The sequence below is a fragment of the Ammospiza caudacuta genome, chromosome 5, assembly GCF_027887145.1.
Source record: "Ammospiza caudacuta isolate bAmmCau1 chromosome 5, bAmmCau1.pri, whole genome shotgun sequence".
Lineage (NCBI taxonomy): Eukaryota > Metazoa > Chordata > Aves > Passeriformes > Passerellidae > Ammospiza > Ammospiza caudacuta.
In genome coordinates this window covers 64,536,957-64,556,574 of record NC_080597.1, presented here as the reverse complement: position 1 = coordinate 64,556,574, position 19,618 = coordinate 64,536,957, and the positions used below count along the sequence as shown (strand labels likewise).

General features: G+C 40.4%; 1 protein-coding gene across 4 annotated transcripts in view; it reads right to left on the bottom strand.

Moving 5' to 3' along the window:
- SRPK2 (SRSF protein kinase 2) overlaps positions 1–5,791 on the bottom strand; it is a 128,229-nt gene extending 122,438 nt beyond the window's left edge. For 3 of the 4 annotated variants that reach the window (XM_058806003.1, XM_058806000.1, XM_058805999.1), the window contains exons 1-2: positions 5,667–5,791; positions 5,484–5,568 (exon numbers count right to left, since the gene is read on the bottom strand). In XM_058806003.1, the coding sequence (XP_058661986.1) occupies positions 5,484–5,568; positions 5,667–5,682 (101 nt within the window). In that variant the 5' untranslated portion in view covers positions 5,683–5,791. Of the gene's footprint in view, positions 1–5,483; positions 5,569–5,666 lie in introns of those variants that run through there. The other variant, XM_058806002.1, reaches the window with a different exon arrangement.
- Between the last annotated feature and the right edge of the window lie 13,827 nt (positions 5,792–19,618).

The window sequence follows — 19,618 nt, the reverse complement described above, 5'->3', positions numbered from 1 at the left end:
TTGGATTTTAATGATTTTTATTAATTACTTGGATTTTTTTAATGATTTTAATGTTTTAAAAAATTGACATCCCAGTCTGTGATGAAGGAATAACATCACATACAGGTGAGCAACAACAGGGACGTAACAGGCAGCAGACAAACACTTATTACACAGAGAAATTACTGGGGTGAAACATGAGACCAGAAAAAGCAGAGCATTGCAAAGGGAAGAAATATGTCCCAAAAGAGTTTTCTTTACAAACATGAATACAAAATCAATACAATTTTAATACCGTTTGAAAAGTAGTAAGCAAGCGATTTTAACACTGGAATTTAAGGTACATGTACTGCAGCTACACTGCTCTGACCTTTATCACTGCAACAAGAACAGTAGAGACATAATTTTTTTTTCCTCAGGGATAGGAAAATATAATTGACCTCTAGCGATGGAATACTCCCTTCCATTTTAGAAAACTGCAAACTAAGCATTGATAATAGCTCAAGGCAACTGAAGCCCTTGGTTCTTTTAATCTCCTACATTCAAATGATCGACTTCTAATTAACTAACTTCTGTTGAGGAAAAACAGTGAGGCACCAATACTATCAAGAAGCATTATTTCACCAAGGTGTATTCAGTAATTTCCCTTTAACCAAGAAGCTCAAGATAAGATTCCTTTAGCATTAACACTCAGAGACTTCCTCAGCAGAACATTACTTCATTATGGAGGACATCGATACAACAGTCAAAAGTCTGCCAGCTGCTTTGCTGTACAAAATCAGAGTACGTGGTATTTAGACTTACACACTACTTTAATCATAGGATTTTCCAATGTATAAGTTAAAATGAAAGCAGTACACATGAAATGTAGAAAAAGTTAGCACCTTTACAGAGGTTCACTTTGAAATTTATACCACCCTTTTCAGCCAAAAAGCTTGTTCAGAATACCTTCTTTAAATACAAAAAGTTCTTCTATGGTTTTCTTAGGCTCAGATGCAGACTGCTGCAATTCTGTTCTGTTACATGTGCTTTATTATATTAGCCTTCTTTTTCCAGCCACTTCTGCAGATTATCAGAGATCCATCCAAACACAATAGTTTATAAAGGCAGAGTACATCCTAAAAGGTGTGTTACTGGGGTAGACAGTGGACACAAGAAGCCCTGCCAACTTCAAACAGGACCATCCCTCTTACACTTACCATATGCTGTAACTGTTAACAGATTAAAAGTGAAAAATGAGGTAACAAGGATAAGGATTGTGGAGAAGAGGAAAAATAAAATCTTGCTAGGAAAACCAGGAAGCAAGGGTTATCACTTCAAATATATGAAGGATGAGACAAACAGAACTTTAAAGATATAAATACTGGGAACTGTAATGACAGGTAGAGAGACAATGTTTTGTTTCTTCAAATATTAGTAACTTTTATTTTCTTTTTAAACAACCCAGTAAAACAATGCCCATTCACAAAGTCCCCATAGGCAATCAGAACAGAATTAGTTATTGATTATTAAAATATAGGCTAGATTGCAAAGATAAGAGTCTAGTAGAATCACAACAAAAGCAATTACTACCAAAAGGGAAGGGATCAATTATGAATACAACTGCTATATAGTTACATTTTCATTTTATCATTTAATTTTCTTTGGTAGAGAACTCAAGTCACCTCGGTCACTTTCATTAGATATTGGCACAACTTTGGGTTCTACTCTTCTGAATCTTTCCTAATCCTCCTCTTTAAAAGCTTTTAAAAATTTAACGCTAGTTTCTCTGACATTCTTCAGTAAATTATCCCAAGAAGAAAAGAAAACAACAGCTTGAGGGGCAGATACAAAACCACTGCAGACTGTGGGAGTGTACAGCCACTCTCACACAGAAAGGCCAAGAGCTACACCCATGGCCTTTGGTCAGTGCCCAGAATACATTCAGCCAGTGTTCATGGGAACAACAACTACCTCATAGATGCTGCTTCTAAGAAAAAAAAAATACTTTAAGAGACTGGAAAACACTGTGGTAGAGAAACAGTAACAAACAAAAGCAGTGCATGACTTTTACACATTTAAGATTCCATAATAATGAAATATATCCGAAGTCTTGATAGCTGTACAATACTTGTGGATTCAAGTTAGACATCTGGAAGTGCACAGTGCAGAAATCTGGCACTTCCCATGTTAGCCAACACAGATGTGCTGCACCACTGCAAAGTAACAGCCCATGGTCTATTCCACCTGCTCTAAAGTACTGCTTAAAAACAAAACCAAAATCAACCTTGGTATTCGGATTTATACTTTTGTATCAAAATATGCAGCACACTAATCTTCTCTCCATAGGTTCACACACCATCATCTCGATTATGGTTTTTTTTACTTACCAAATGCTTTCTTTTAACTTTGAATAAAGACGTACAGTTGACATGCCAAGGAGGACAACTCTAACTGGGTATTCACTTGGGTTTTGTCACATTCACTTACAAATAAAGTCAAGCAAAAAAATATATCCAAGGTACAAGTTTACCCCAGTTGAAGCCTGTACTGCTCTGAACATAAAGAGCCTACCATTCTGCAAAATGCAAAAGGCAGATGCACCTGAGGCCATCTGTTAGCACTAAGTGAAGGACACCAAACAGGCTTGTCTGCCTGTAAGCAAGTTTATCTCTGAACAGACTCAGGCACCTGTCAAAATCACTATTTCACAGACCTCTCTCAATGCAGGCCTCCACTTTAAGGAGAAATAAATCACAGAGGATCCAAACTAATTTCGATTAATCTTTTGTCCAGCTGAAAATATATGTGAGTAGTTTGAACACACTGCATGTAAATTCATCTATTACAACCAAAATTAAGTGCTAACTTATAATAGTACAGTGAGATACTCTGTTTCAGTAGCCTGGATGTTTGATTTCAAAGTAAAGCCATCCAAATAAATTTTATTATTACAGGTAAGGTAATAGGTATAGCCTTGATTCAAGACAAAGTGCTTCCTCCTAAAAATATAAGGCACTCAGCTTCTATTTTCTTTTTTTTTTAACAAAAAAAACCCAGATTCACCTCCACCAATTCTCATTGACTTAGGGGGTCAACACTGAGGAGCTACAGGACCAATCTCACAGCCTTCTTTGGCAAATAAGGTCATAACTGACAAAAAGCTATTCAAAGTTCTGCAATTTTTTATTCTTGTGTCATCAGCTTCATACTCTTCAAACAAAAGCCTGCAAGTAAGCTACAATAAGATGTAACTCTCCTAGCCAATTTTACAAGAGAAGTCCTGCAGTGTCCTTTGAAGCACATTGTTAACAGCAACAATGGAAGTTACTCCATAAAGCTTTGGCCTGACATAGAAAAGTTTTCATAAGAACCACAGTAAAGAAAAAAAAGTGCTTTGGACTCAAAACTAAGTTACAACCTATGGTATAGAATCTCCACCCCTCAAATCAACATTTTCATTTGCAGATACTGTGCATTTGATGTGCATCACTGATACCATATGCCTCTAAAATACTAGAATATGCTGTAGCAGCTGAATTTAAAGTAAAGCTAGAAACAGGACCAAAGAGATACTGAAAATGTCTGATACTGTTTTTACTTGGGGGTCTCAACCATTTGCAAGGAGACTTAAAAACTTGAAAGGAGTTTTGCTTTCATGTAGAAGCACAAAACAGAGTAGGTCATCAGAGCACAGGAGTGGTATGAAGAGAAAACATACACAGCAGAAGAGAAGAGACGGCTCTTGTCAGCTACAGCAAAACCACTTGTTTCATAAGGCAACTGATCGGATTGGAGCCCTGCATCTGGAAACGCCGACTCAGCCAGGCAAATGGCCAGCTCCTGACTGTGCACCCTCACTTAACAGCAGCCAGTTTCTTCAGCAAACAAAAAGACTACCAGTTCTGTACTTATTATGTCTCTGTGAGAGCAAACTTTTAACAAACTCACTCAGTAAAACATCCCTAGAAGTGATGTTAGCTCCCCTAAGAAGCGTATTGAATGCTTTATCACCTATGAGTAGAAGTTTATTAACAACCTTGTGGTTAACACTTAACTGAAAGCTTCAAAAATAACTCTGAACCTAGAGCTACAATGAAATTTAACCTATTTCTGTTTTCAAACTGGCAAAAGACAAATCCATGTAACACTACAAACTCAAAGTTTTTGGAAACAAGGGAATCAATTACTGCATATCTCGCACATAACATTTGTTTCCATTGCAGTAACTCCAAATTCAAACAACTGAAAGCACAATACAGCTTTTACACAATGCTGAAGGAAACAGCATGAGTGGAACAGGATGTGAACAAAAGTCTAGCTGCCAAAGTCTAATCACCACTATACCAGCACCTCATCTATGTTATTTTTCCCCATCCTAATGGGGAAAAAAAAAACACTCATTCATTGTAACTAGGAAAAATAAAGCAGACCAAACACTTCATGGTCAGAGATAAATTGTTATTTCTTCCAGCAGAAGTCACAAAAAGACCTTGCCCCTTGAATCACTTGCCATAGCAGAGAGCAGCATCTCTCCCCACCACATATAGCCATCCATCCACCATCCACTGCTTCCCAGTTCTAAGACTAGCCAGCTAGGAGGAGAGAGCAATGAGTGACATCAGGATGTATTTCCCTGTCAGAACAAAGCAGGTAGACTGAATTCCTAAGAAACGAAAACAAAGACAAGAGCCTATTGGCAACTTAATGAGTCACCAGTAAAGTCCCACTGCCCAAAACACAGTGAAAGTTAGTGACACAAGCATGTAATCCTTCATGGACAAAAAATGAAAATAGTCCAAAGCCACAGTGTCGTAGGAAAGAATGAAGTGTGAACACTGTAAAGATGGAAGAATGTTCCTATGTGGTTCAGTGAGCAAGTATCATGAGAAAAGATAACTGGACAGTGACAAGAACATGAAGGGCTAGCGGAAGACAAGAAGGGGAAAACAAAGAACAACTTCTGTTCTTATCTGTAGGATTAACAGAAACTTAAACCAAAGAGATACTGGTATCAGCATAGCTGGCGATTAGACACATCTGGGAAGGGGAAATAGTCTGATGGTACCGAGGAGGATGAGAAAAGGACTGCCTGCAGATGGGACAATGATGCAGAAAGACACCTCGGAACAGAAAGCACTGGGAAAGGAGACCACAAAGATGAGAGAACTGGAGGGAGAGCCAAGAGGGACACGTGGGCTGGGCAGATCCCCCACAAGCCGGGGGTTCTCAGGGCCGGCGGCCGGAGCGCCGGGCGCGTTCCACGGGGCACCGGGCGGCCCGGCCCGAGGGATGCTGAGCCCGGCGCCCGGGCTGAGGACGGTGCCCGAGCGGCCGTGGTGACACCCCCGTGGGCGAGCCGGCCCGGGCGGGCGCCGTGCCTGCCGGGGGAGCCGCGGTGCGTCCGCGGGACCGGCAGCCGGGACGGCCCGGGGGTTACGGCAGCGACGCGCGAGGGGAGCACAGACAACGGAGGGGGCGCGGGGGACGCTCCGTCCCGACGGGTCGGGGGTCCCCATACTCACTTTTTGTGAGACGCCGGGTGCTTGTCCCTCCTGCCGGCCGCCGCGGACTGCTTGGGCCGCCGCCTGCGGGCCTGCAGGGCCAGCACTGCCGGGAGAAGAGAACAGCCGGGAGCCGGCGTGAGCAGCGGCGGCCGCGCAGCCCCCCCCCGCTCCGCCCTCCCGCCCGGCACAGCAGCGCGGTACCTTTGCGCGAGTTCATCGCCCCGCGCCGCGCGATGCTCGGCGGGCGCGCCGCTGCCCGGCTCCGCTCCCGGCTCCGCTCCCGGCCCCGCCGCCAGCCGCGACCGCGCGCCCGGCACCGTCCGGCAGCATCGGCACCGCCGCCCCGCGCCGCCGCCGCCGCTGCGCAGGCGCGGGGGAGCGGCGGGGCCGCGGCCGGAAAGGCGCGGGCGGGGCGGGGCGCGGCAGGTGGCGGCGGGCGGGCGCACCTGAGGCGGGAGCGGCCCCGCCGAGGTGGGGCTTTGTCGGGCGGCCGAGCCAAAGGGAAATGAATTCTGCCAAGTTTTGGGTCGTCATGGGAGTAGCGGAGCGATCCGCCCTGGTGCTGTGCCACGTTGGGAGCTGTGGGAAGGGGCAGAGGAGAGAGGCGGCGGGCTCTCTCCACGGCAGCAGCTGGGGCGAGATCAGCTTTAGCTTGTCCCGAAACCTGTGTGGGGTGAGGTGCCAGAACCAATTAACCTCGTGGCCAAATCCAGGGAAATTAGATTTCCTTAATTCTGATTCTCACTAAGTTGTTTGATTATCATGACGAACAGCTCTTGGCAATGGGTTTTTTCCTGCCAAAGGCATCTTGCTGCCGATGGTGCCAGGCGCTGCTCTGATTTGGCATAGTAATGACCCAGTGAACACTGTCACTTCTTACCTGAGCTGTGCTTGACAGTGTTATGACTGAAATTTTGTGCCATCTATACCTTAGTGCCTGGGGCCAACATGATCTGGGTCATAGCCAAAGCTCCAGACTAAGAGTGAGGCTTGTCTGGGTTATCTTCCCATGCCAGTGGAATTCCAAGGCATACTAACTGAAATGGAACAGGGGATGGTCATTAAATTTTGAGGCAGAACTGCCTCCCTAAGTGGCAACTCAAAGAATCCACAAGGATGAAGATCCTAAAAACAGCTACAGTCAAGACATTATGAGAGTGAAGGGAACTAGCAGTAATTGCTGGTCTTAAGTAATTGGATCATTGAGATTTCATTTAGACAGAAAATTGAATCCCTAGGTCTGGTTAGTTCAGCTTAGGAGGGGTAAAGCCATAGAAGCATGAAGCTAGACAACCCAAAAAGGAGGCACTACACTGTATAATGTTTTTTTGTCTGACTAGAGAGCCTGGTGAACAGAAAACAATAGGACCATGAAGTTACTAAACTGCAGCTCTCATAAGGCATCCCAGCTGCATTTCTAAAGCCAAATATTTTCTGTGTCCCATCCTCCATCATAAAAGTACACAGGAAATAAACATTTTCAGTATAAACTGCTACCAGTAATATGCAACACTGGTAGGTTACATTTCTCCCTTACTGTAGTTAGTCTTTTAGTTCAGTGTGATGGGTTAGGTTACAGAAGGCTTTATTGAAATTTTGAAGGCTTTCTGTTAAGAAAGTTTAGGTGCATGAAAATTAATGAGCTGAATGCTAAGAAAGCAGATTTTGTATTTACTCATTATTTCCAGGCAAATTTTAACTTCACTGGTTAAATTTTGTGTGTGCATGAATACCTGTTCCTGTGTAGTGAATGACAGAGAAGAGCAGCTGATAATGGAGAAAATAGTAAGACTTGCTTTTTTTCTTTGTCAGGGCAGTGCTGCATTAACTATGGTTCTAGAGCAGAAACCAAACAAGGGTCATGGTCATCTTTTCAGCAACTTGTGCCATTCTATTTGCTTTAACAGGAGTTTTATATGTAGAACTGATTGGACAATTGTGTCTTAGATAAGTACAGGGAGCTTTGCTTACATCAACAGGATTATAAATCCACCAGATCTGGAGTCAGGAAGGAATTTCCCTCACGAGCATAATGTCAGCAACATAATCAGGGCAAGGGAACAATCTGCCGGCACACAGAGAAAGGAATTGTTAGGACTAGGTGGGAGTATACTATGCACACAATTTCATTCAGTTCTAGTGGAAACATATTTTGGGACTGTATTTTATCGGGGTTTTGTTGTTTTCTTCCTCCCCAACCCTCCCAAGCATCACTCAGAGGATGATCATGCAGAAGTGCAAAAAATCACTGAGACTCTCTGTGTATGTATAGAGGATTACCATGTGCAATTAACTGACTGGAGAATAAATTAAGGTCAGTAGAGGATAAACATATTTCAGAAAATGAAAAAACAAAAACCAACAAGTCCCCACCCTATTTCTCAGACACAAGAGAATAACTCCCTGAGAAGACAAATAGTAAACGATTTTTTTTTAAATCACAAGAATAATTTTATTTATGTGCTTGTTAAGAAAGAGTCTACCCTGTTTATTTGAATCCACTCATTTAAGGGAAATTTTCCATCTTTATTTAAATATACATCTTTTTCAAAAGGAAATGATGAACCAAGAGAGAAGAAGACTAAATAGCAAAAGGAAGCATTTGCAAAATCATTGTTCAACATAAAGGTGGAATGAGCCAGAATGTATCTGCCTGTATTCTCTCTCTGAACACTTTATGGGAACACTGTCTGGTTGCAGGGATTACCACAGAGCTCATTCCCTCAGGGAAAGGCACTGTGAGGTTCAGGCGACATGACCTATGCAGAAGGGAGGGACAACAGCAGATTTAGGTGATCTTAGGTGCAAACGCCAGGAGAGAAGAAGAATTAAGTATGAAATTATGGAATGGTATTCTTCCCTGTCTGTAATATAGCTTGGCTCTGTCTATAGCTTGGCTTTGATACCCAGAGATGTTTGGTTTGTTTCCTTTTCACCTAGCTTTGCAATATTCCCTTACATATGAAGACTAACTTCTCCTTTTGTACAGAATAAGAAGTTACCTAGTAGCAGTCCTATAAACATGATACTGTCATCCATCTGAGAATAACTGAAAATTCTTCCTTCAGCAGAGGGATGTTAGAAAATTTTGCTCTGATTTCTGTACCACTTCCTTTTAGCACTGCTTTTCCCACTCTGTAGTAGCATGGGCTCATATTCTTATTTCTGCACTTCTCAGAAATCAGGATATGAGCCAACTTCACACTGCTCTTGCACAGAATGGAACAAAGATGAAATAACACATAAGGCAGAGGAAGGAAAAAACCCAGCAAAACGATAAGTGGTGGAAAAAGGAAAAAGAAAAATGTAGTGAAAGGAAATTCTCAATTCCAGGCGAGCTCTCATTAATATGCAAGTCCAGCCTTCTCATCCTCTTGCCTTTCATTGTTGTCTCTTGTTCCTTCAGTTCCCACCCCCACTCTGAATTTCTTTAAGTATGACACACCCAAGCAGGCACACAAACAATGAGTCTGTCCTTCTCTTGCTCACTTGAAGAATTTTCTATCTCCCAAAGTGGTTTTTTCCTTCTCCAGTATATAAACAAAGCAAAGAGGACAATTCTCAGCTTGGTTTTGAGCAACACAGACAACAACAAACTTACAGATAGGAAGGATTAAGCAACAGTAACTAAGTAGCTGAGTTTCTTGTAAGGTCAAGACTATTGGCTCATCAGTGCCTCAGTATAACTAGTTAACATTAATAGGAGCATTGCACAAGTTAAACAAGAAAAGTAGTCTATTATCTCAGTAGTGTAATGAGAAAAAATAGCAGGAAGCATGAGTTGGGATTTCCAAAAAAAACAGGAGGTCAGAAATTCCTCAGTTTAGATTCCTGGCTCATTCACTGATTCATTGTGCCCTTCCTAAAGCAAATTAAATGACTCAGCTGACTAATTTTCTTCATCTATAAAATGGTACACTGCATGCCAGCTACACAGCGTTTACATTGGTAGAGAACTCTTGTTTATCAAGTTAATTTGGATTACTAATAAAAGAAGAAAGACATAAAGGACAAAGCAGACCGGTTTAACACCAATTTGACATGAAATTAAAGACTAACCTGTGCCCAGGAATAGCTGCATCAACCCAGATATGTATTGAATGTTGTTTAAAATAGGGCATGAACTGGCATGACTTAACTCAGATCTGAAATAGAATTAAAACAGACTCTGGCAATATTTTTATGAAAATATTTCTTCTAGTGTTGAAGCACGCAGATTTTCAGAATGACTCATTCTAGCTTCCCCCATTACTTCCAGCAGACTCCCAAACACCCCTTCAATTAAACTCCCTCCAGTTTCCTGGGTCCTTGTCTTAAATTTCCTCATTAGACTCCACTCTTGGTTCCCAGCTCTTTAGCCAGCTTGCCCTTCTCATCTTGACCTGCATCAGCTCCTTTTTCAAATATATTGTCTTTTTTTTTTTTTTTTTTTAATTCTGTTTAAATTGGATAGTTTCTTCCTTCATGCTGATTAGAGGTCAGCAAGGGAAGAAAGGATCACTGAAAGATTAACAACTGCTCTCATTTTTCTGCTCAACCTAGACACAAGCAATTATAGCAAAAGTTTCTCAGCAGTGATGCAGTGGTGTTTTGGATTCAGTCCTACAACTTCTTTGTGACTGGCAGCTATGCAGTCTGGTTGTGCATGTGAGAGATTCATCTGCTAAGTAAGCATGGAATATTTTCAAACTTAATTATTAAACACTCACAGGTCTCCAACATGCACAAGATGCTCTTTTACAAAATCTCATCATTTGCCCACATTTAAGCAGATTTTCCTAAGGATTTCAATGGCACATCTTTGATATTAAGGCGTTTTTCTATGAAATCTCAGCCTCCTACTCAAAGGTAGGGATTGCCAACCAATGAGATGAGAATCCATTAGCAATCAGATGCAGGGGTTACCCTGTTTCCCTTTCTCTTGACTTGGACTACACAAACAAATGTCACAATTAAAACAATAAGGGAGAAGCCATAAGCTTAAGCACAATGATAGAGGAAGAAATGGACTCATTTTCTCTAGGAGAGTAAAGCTTCTTTCTTCCCTGTAACCTCCCCTGTACTTTTACTTTATACAAGATGTTTTCACAGCCTTCAGAAAAATCAGACACCAGCTGACTAGTAGGATGATGCCATGTTATGTCAGTAGTACCCCAAACTCCTTTCTTCACACATCCTGCAGTGTGACATCGCTGCAACGCCCTCACCAACTCCCTCCTGGGACATTCACAGCCACTGCCCCACTGCTACTCAGTGAGCACCAGTGCTCCTTTGCAAACTTCCAGATTACAATAAAATCAACTCCTGGGGGGAGAATGGCCTGCAAAGCAACACTGGCCAAACCAGTTTGCCTGGGTACAGTTCCCGAGCTTCATCTCAACAGCAGATTTGTCCTGTTTCATAGGAAACAACCATTTGGTAGAGGATAGCTCAGTTACACTGTCAACATGCATCAGCAGCTACAGTTATCAGGGTACTATTGTTTGCCATTAATGCACAGAACATTGCCTCTTTTGCTCAATTAGTTTTAACTACATACAGAATCCAAGGAACAACTGGGGTAGAGAGGCATTTCCAAGAAGTGGCTGAGGATTCTTTTCATATTATCAAAACAGCATTCTTTTAAAAGTATTATTTCATTACTCAGCATGGGATATTTCATTCCATATGATTAAAGTTTTACAAAGTTAACAGTAACTGGATCTTGCAAAGTGAAATGCCAGCCAGCTTCATAGTCATAGGCATTACCAGCCTGGTTCATAACTGGTATGAACTAGCCATTCAGTTTCATTCTCTCTAGATAAGTCTATAACATATCTATACCATGTAAAACAGCTACAGGAATTTTTTCAAAAGCTGAAAAGCTTACAGCTAATTGTTAAAATAAAAGCAGAAATAGCTTAACTTGTTAGCCAACATTGTTAGCCTTCACAAAGAACACTCATGAATGAACCTTGTTATTTTCAAAGAACTGGAGAAAGACTGATTATCCACCTCTAGGCATGGGAAATTCCCTGTGCTCCTACTGAAAGATGCATAACATCAAATCACAGTGAAAATATTATAAACAGTCAGCTATGTTCATTCAAATCACAGAGAATTAATCTACTGCAATCTGGCCTTGTGCGTCGTTTCTTAGAAATTAATTCCGTGGGCTTGATTTTTTGGGTTTGATTTAATCATGTTTTACGCCCACTTTGCCATTCATTGTAGTAACACAAATGACTGTGGTAGGAAATATTCACATGCTTTTGCCTTCAGAGCTGCAAACTATTATAATAAACATTAAGAATGTAAATATTGTCACCAAAGAGTATGTCTTCATTGCACTGTTTACTCAAGTCAGGCCTTTAAAATCCCTACACTGTTGGAATATATTCACACAACAAGTCTGTATTATTTACAGTAACTTCTAAGCCATGAAGATTTTTACCCTTTTTCCAGAATACTCAATGCCTTACTAGCTGGGCTGCCCTGGTACAGATAAACCACAAAACTAAAGGATTATGGCTATTTCAGTCCCTAGTAAGGAAGAAATCCAGTGTAGGACAATGATTTCTTCATTCTTCAGATACATGACTTTAACTTGTTTTGAAAATAAGGGGGTTTATTTTCTTCAAACACTAGTTGCAATAGGTATATAAGTCCATTTCCTAAAACCTCCTCCTCTGTTCTAACTTATGCATTATTCTTAAAGTAAGCAAAGAATTGCAGAAAACTGCAGAAAAAGCAGAATGGCAAGAAGCAATTGCAAAATGGTGACAGATTGTGTATCTGATTAGTTGATGGTAGGATACATCCAAATCAACATGTTTACCAACATGCTTGGCACTATTTGCATTCAGTGAACAATGCACTAGACCTTTTATATGGGAACAGAAGCAAGGAATTATACTGTGAAGTCAATACACCCACAGCATGCCTCTTATCATTGAAAACCCAGGAGAACAGAGGGCCTTTTCTGTCTCTTCCTTTGAACTGTAGTTGAAAAGCATGCGGAAATATGATGATGTTGATGGCTTTTTGTAGCCAGCAATTTATCTAAGACTGTTGTGGTTATAACAACAATGGTTGGACTTGATGATCTTAAAGGTCTTTTCCAACCTAAACAATTCAAAGAGACTATGATCTTTGCCTGCCCTGATCAAATTTTCGAACAAGGTTCTTTGTCCTTTGTTTTCCCCAAAATAATACATAGTTCAAGATTAAGAATTCTGTTACAAACTGAAGTATTGTATGAAATAGTACTGGGAATTTACCTGCAAATAAAAAATTTGCAGAAATCTTATTTGCAGTGAAATTAATCTCAATTGCAATGGAAGTCTGCATTGCCAGCATACTATTATCTTTTTCTGGTCCTCATATAAAAGGATTACATATGTCCAAATAGTCTTTCATTTCAGGAGTTAATGATTGGCTGTTATTCTTTAAAATCTGGAATTGCCTAGCCAGCTGAAGAACCTGATTATGGGAACTACAGGTCCCCTGGATATCACATACAACCTGGTAAAAATGTGGGTGCTACAGCTTATTGGACATGAGGGGAAAGAGCAGCTCAAGAAATGGTTCTTGATTTTGTAATATGCATTCTAACTTTCCAGTTGTTCTCTAAACTCTTGGCAACTACTGCTCATCTCCCTTTTCACAACTCGAGATGCACATTAGGCCCATGTCCAAGGTTTGTTTGCAGCAAGTTATCCTTGAATCTTTGTTGGTATTGTTTTGTTGGGAGTTTTTAATTGTTGTTGGATAAGGGTCCTTTTCACCAAATGTGTATCTGATTTGGCCCACAGAGAGAAGAAAGAAAAAAAAGTGTCACCCTATAACACTTTGTATCATGCTGAGCCTTAAATTAATATTTTATGTGCTTACTCTGCTTTCATTTCATCTCTTTTTTCTGTTCAGAAACAGTTGTATCCCATGCTGCCAGTGTACAGAGCCTATAGTATTTCATATTAATGCATTCTTACACAGGGACTGGGATGGTTAGGGAGGCCCTTGCTGAGGGATGGGAGCTGTCAGATAAAAGGGATGTTTACCAGTTAAGGTTTCAAACAGCAGTGCCATGAGAATATATTAATCAGCTGGAGATCTCAGACTGGAAGAGGAAACAACTTTTCCCAGTATCTGGTAAAAGACCATTTTAGTCTAGCAGGCAATTAGCCAGCCATTGAATGGAGAGAGACAGTAAGCTGTAGGACAGATACAGGGAGTTCTCTCCAACAATTTCACTGACCATTGTGATTTTCCTCATATTTCAGTCATTTGTAAGACTCATCAAGCAAGAACAGGGAAAATACATAGTTGAACATTAAAAGGATCCTGAATTATAATGCCAAAGCTAGCTAAAAATAAATCAGATTCTTATCTTTTTGGCTCGAAGGCATCCTGGAACTAAAAGAGACAAGAGACCAGGCAAATTCAAAATTATTTCTTCACTTAACACAAGTGGGACTTAGCATGGGCACTCTCTGGAACAGTGCTTTAATGGTAGCAGTTGTGTGACACTCACAAAATTCAGGTGTAGATAAAAAGGCAGGCACTTGGTTCTCACTAAGCATCTAATCCCAGCTTTCAGCAAGTTTAACAGTTACCAGTTAAACCATGCCTAGAGAAAATCCTTAATTGCAGAGGTAAATTTTCACCAATTGGAATTTATATTGGATTCTATGTGCACATACCCAACAGAATAAGGGTCCCAAGGGGAAAAAGGAACAGAAGTTACAACTCCTGCCCATAACCAAAGGAACAGTCATACTATGCTGTCTGCTATCCCCCATACCAATTAATTCCTGCACAGGTTATGTTGTGGTGATGCTGTAATTCTATCCATCTTCCATCCAGTGGCTGTTATCAGTTCTGTTTCTGTGTGAGCCAGTCTGTCCTTTGGTAATGTCATGGTGTCTGTCCATTTGGTTGTTTTTGAGACCTGCTCCACATCACAGTTACCACTTCACAACCTCTGCAGCAGGAATTTCTTACAGTACAGCCCTTTCTGCCCCTCTCTAAAATCTGATCCAAACTGTTCTGCCTCAAAAGCTGTCCAGTGTGAATGGACATGAGGATGTACCTTATTTTCTTTTCCTGATATTGAATGACTCCCTGCTTGATTCTTTTATTATCAGATTTACAAAAAGTGTTTATCTGTAAGAGTTTGCCATCCTGAATTATCTTTTTTCCTGTGCTCACCCTGAGGACCACCAGAAGGTTGTGCAAGTCTCCAGCTAGCTCACAGCATGCCCAGGCACAGCTGTCCCAGAAGTCTCTTTCTGCATTGCTTAAATGAAATAGCTGTAAAGAAATAGAGAAAGTAATGTGAAAACAGGGACTTAAACTGCTGTATGGTCGCTCATGGAAAATGGGTAAGCAGACAGACAAAAATAGAAGTTGTCTTGAAGTGTGCAAGGCCACAGAATAGTGCTGCAATTGATGTTCACTCCACTAAATAGGTGGGATGGATACCAAATGACTTTAATTTATCCACTTAGCTAGGCAGATAAGACTAGACTCAGGGGAGTTCAAGAACATTTTCTAATATGACTTTTTCAGGAAGAGATTGCAAGGAATAAAAGTATAAGCCATGCTTCCTCTCCTGCCCTATTTTTGGACAACACTGGCCTTGTGTAACTCTCAACTTTTCATCTCTCTGAGAAGAAATACTTCAGAGTTTCATCACAGTAATTTTAGGTTTTTGTTGTCAGGAACAAACATGCCTTCCTGAAGTTTTTTAAAAGCCCACAGCAGACAAAGATCCAGGTGCAACTTGCATAAGCAGGTCTATGTTAGCTCTAAATGAGCCAGTCTGGGTACTACAGCAGCAGCCTGTTATTGGGGCCCTGTGGTTACTCTGTGCTAAATTAGTGAATTAATGAACTAGTAACTAGAAAATGAGCAGGCTACACTACTGGATAAATGCAAGTCAACTAGTTAAAATTAGCTTAAATTTGTTTGGAAAATCTGTAGTTACTCTACAAAGATGTACAAAGCTGAGAACTGTGTCTGTGATCTTGGACCTTAAATTGCACTCTGCCATGTAACAGTATATTACAGTCTCATTGCCAGCAGACCACTGAGTTGGAATTCAGGACCTGGAATCCCCAGCTATTTCTCAGCCTTACACTGAAATGAAATCCAACCAAGCTTGACCTTCTCCACCATCTGGTTTCATGGGTGGAATAAGAATTGGGCATGAGGCCAGCAAGCAGCAATGCTGTGCTCTGGCATGGTCTCTGATCAGGAGGAATTAAGAAGCTAGGGTTTGGTTATACTGAGCAGCACAACACTCTGCAGTTTAGACTGGACTGGGAAAGTTTAGACTGTTTTAGATTAATCATGTGTTGAATACTGTGTGTATAAAAACCTTTTTCTTTCCTAAATTTAATGACTGCTTAATCATGCTTCCCCAGCAGACAGTAAAAGAGCATAAACACTTTAGATTCTTTCCCCATTTTCCTTAGAATAGTCTATCATTAATTTCCTCTTTCTTAAGAGTTATTTTGTGGAGGTTTCTAGGCTTGACCTCTGGATAACCATCCCTCGTTGTATATCGCAACATTTCACCCCATATATTTAAGCACTTAGACTTTAAACAACTCTATTTTTACTACATTCATCTTTTAAGGAATGTTTAATTTAATTAATGAGGTCATGGCACCCTAAGTCCCAACTTCTGTTGGCAATGTTCAAAAACTTTCCAAAAAGCTATCTAAAAAGTATCATGTTTGTTGTCATGCTGCATTTATGTTTGTTTCCTAAGCAATACAACAAAGACATCTATTAATGAAGAGCAAACACTCAGTTAACCACAGACAGTTTTTTAATCAAGTAGCATTTAATTAAATTGGAAAAATATCCTTTTGTAGGGCCCAAAATGTGGAACCTAAATAGAGTTATATGTCAAATTGCTCTTCTTTGAAAAAGTACTACAGCTTGCAAGACAGTAATTTCAAAATGCCAAGAAACATTAGCACCAGAACACTTGAAATGCCAGAAATTTTTAGTTAAGTTTTTAGAGTTTTCATGCTAAATAACTTTTTCATCTCATAACTCATTTAACCTCTTTCTTAATTTCTTTTTCTGAAGTGGAAAATTATTTGTTTCTACTAAGTGCAATCAATCCCATACTCTAAGTTAAGTAAAACATCTACATTTAACATCCCTACAGCTATCTAAATTGGTTTTTTACTCCTGTTTTAATTTTTAGTGGGATTTCTATAGTATTTTCTTAGCATATTTTCCAAGAAAACAAGATTTGTATGAAGGGCTGGACTCCCTCTGATATATTATTTTATTAATTGCCTGATTTCAAATGAAGCTGGGATTGTCTGCCCCTTATTAGTCTCAAAGTTACTGTGAGGACACTGGGGTAGCCACTACTAATGTGTCTCTTGACAGCAAATGAAGGGGAACTGAGGAGCCTTCTACTCTGTTTGGCAGGATTTGAATGAGTCAACCCATTCTCCTACTGTGGTCCCAGCAACAAGCTGGAAAAAGGCAAGCAGAGGGTGTACAAATGATGTACAAATGATGTACAAATGACTGGAATTATGTACAAATTACCAGAATTACAAGGTGGGGGAAAGGCATCTGAGATATAGAAGGGAGCTGAGGGTATTGGAAGGAAGTCTAGGAAGCAAAGAAAAAGGCTGAAAGAATATTTTGATGGCATCATGGTGGGAAGTTGTAAAGAGCACAGAATACAAATTTATTAAAAAACAACCTGCATTAGTTTTACTACTCATGAAACACAGTAGTGGTTTCATGGTTCAGCACTGTCTTATTTTTGGTGAGAAAAACTCAGCATGCCTTTATCAATATGCAGTTATTGACCATGGGGGGATTTAAGCGACTTGCCCTTGTAATTTTTGCAGTTTTTAAAAAAGTTCTGAAAAATCCTGAAACTGAATTCTTTTAACTTGGGTAGAGCTGGCTACCTTGAGCTACCTGGAGCTGATCTAGATACCTGGAGTTAAACTTCTGAAAATTTGTCTGCAGTGTGTTCTAGGAGATTTTTTTTTTCTCAGTATCAGTTCAATGGCAAATACTGTGTGCTGCTAGAGGATGCAGATGCTGTTCACACACTACATAAATGCATTTTGTAAAAATACACACTTAGGAAGGCTTTTTTAAGGGATCTCTTCTGAATGTATCTAAGGAAGTATGTGATTGAACAGCTCTGTAGAGGGATGCTTCACAATGTGTTAAGGAGCTTTGGTGGTTTATTAGACTGTACGGTTGTCAGAGAGAAAGCATTGGAAATACAATGCATTTGTACATGATTATTCATGTCGTAATTGCCACTCTATCCTCGACTGTATGTCTGTAATGGGAAAAGTAACACCAGGAAAATGAGTGGAATTATTATTTGTAGCCCTGCAGTGACTAACAGTGGCACGAAAACCTAATGGACCTATGAAAGAACACTCTGTCTGCAGAGGAGTGTGCTGTGCACAGGAAAGTGTCTGTACAGAGCCTGCCCACCCAGGGCTGCTGTGTGGTGTCAGGGCAGCAGGCAGCACAGTGTTTCTGTGGGGGCTGTTTACCTAGCTTGGTATCGTGATTTTCAAATGGGACTTTCCTACTGCACTGGAAAGAGTTTTTCACACTTTCTCACTTTGTAAAAGGCAGTTCCAGACCCTATTGTAAGGAGGTGTGTAGAGCCAAATAGCTGCTGATTAATGCCTTCTCTTCTGTGCCTGGAGAATTTTATGGATTACAGTGAATAACAGGCTAATTTGTTTCCTAAAGCATAACTTGATATAAATGTGATTTTCGGCACTACCTAACTTGGGTTAATGGAGTGTTGCTTCAATGTATTGTGTTTCTGGCATGTTCTGACTGTATCCATAATGTCTTTGTGTGACCTGAACTTCCTATTCATTACAAATTGGTGAATAGCAGTAAGCAGTTCAACAAACAGGTATTTCTTAAGCTGTCAAACTGAAAGCCTGCATAACCTAAAGAGAAGTGCAATCAGACCTGCCAACTGTAAACAATAAATACTTCTAAAATGTAGAATGGCTTACAAATAAAATAAAACTGAAAAGTTAGCTTGACCTGCAGCTCAGCTGTAGTTTATGAAAACATTAAGAATGTTTTCATAAGAAAACAAAAGAATGAAGGCAGCACCAGTGCCTGGTAACAACTCCCTGCTTTTCTGCTTTTTTCTCTTTCTGGTGCTTCCACGCACAGTGTAACACACTACAAGCATACAAAAGGAAAGGGCTGCAGGGTTCCTTGAATTGTTCCAGTCAACTCTCTTCATGTTTGACTGCTAACTCCCATGCATAGAGATTAGAGGGAGACTGGAATAGATTTAAAAGTCTATTAAGAAGCTGAAGCAGCAGCAGAGAAAGAAGTAGGTGCTCATTGCTTCATGCAGAAGCCTGAAAATGTACAGGTACTCTCCCTGTTTGGCCCTTCCTTTCACCTTCTCTCTGTAAGAAATTATTCAGAAATTTTTGAGTCTGCACACACTTATATCTGAATTTAAAAAGCTAATGTCAGTTTATTAGTTAATTTTTCCTCCAGAATCTGCATTCTTCCAAACTATTTTATCTGTTCCTGCAGGAGTTTCAGAATTACTTTGGACATAATGTTATGTGCTGCACATTTCTATTTGATTTTCTGTAGCATCATTTACTGAGGCTAGACAGGAAAATGCCCAGACTTTCCAAACTGGAGCACCAGACTGCTGTGATAGTCTGGTCATTTTTTTGTGTGTATGTGGTAGAAATAGATCCACCCTTGCTTCTATTTCTACAGAATAAAGCCATCAATCCCAACTGTATCAGCACAGAATTTTTACCCACACCCACAGGCAGCAGGCAAACACTGGTCAACAACAGAAAAAAGTAACAATATATTAAGAAGTTCATTTAGATATTATTTTAAAGAAAGGGTTTTATTCTTGGAAAAAGTAGTATGACTGGCAGTGAACCAATTGTCAGGGAACAGAAAATAAGGAGCTGAGTTTATTAGTCAAGGCTGTTTGTCTTTTATAGCAATTCATCAAAAACATGCATGTGTTGGAAGCCCTAGAAAGATTAAAAGGTATTTTTTCAGTCCTGGAAGAGGAGACTGTCCTTTCAAGGACACAATGGTGCTTTTCAAAAGAGCAGTGACTGTAAAACTTGTCCATCAATGGAAGGCTC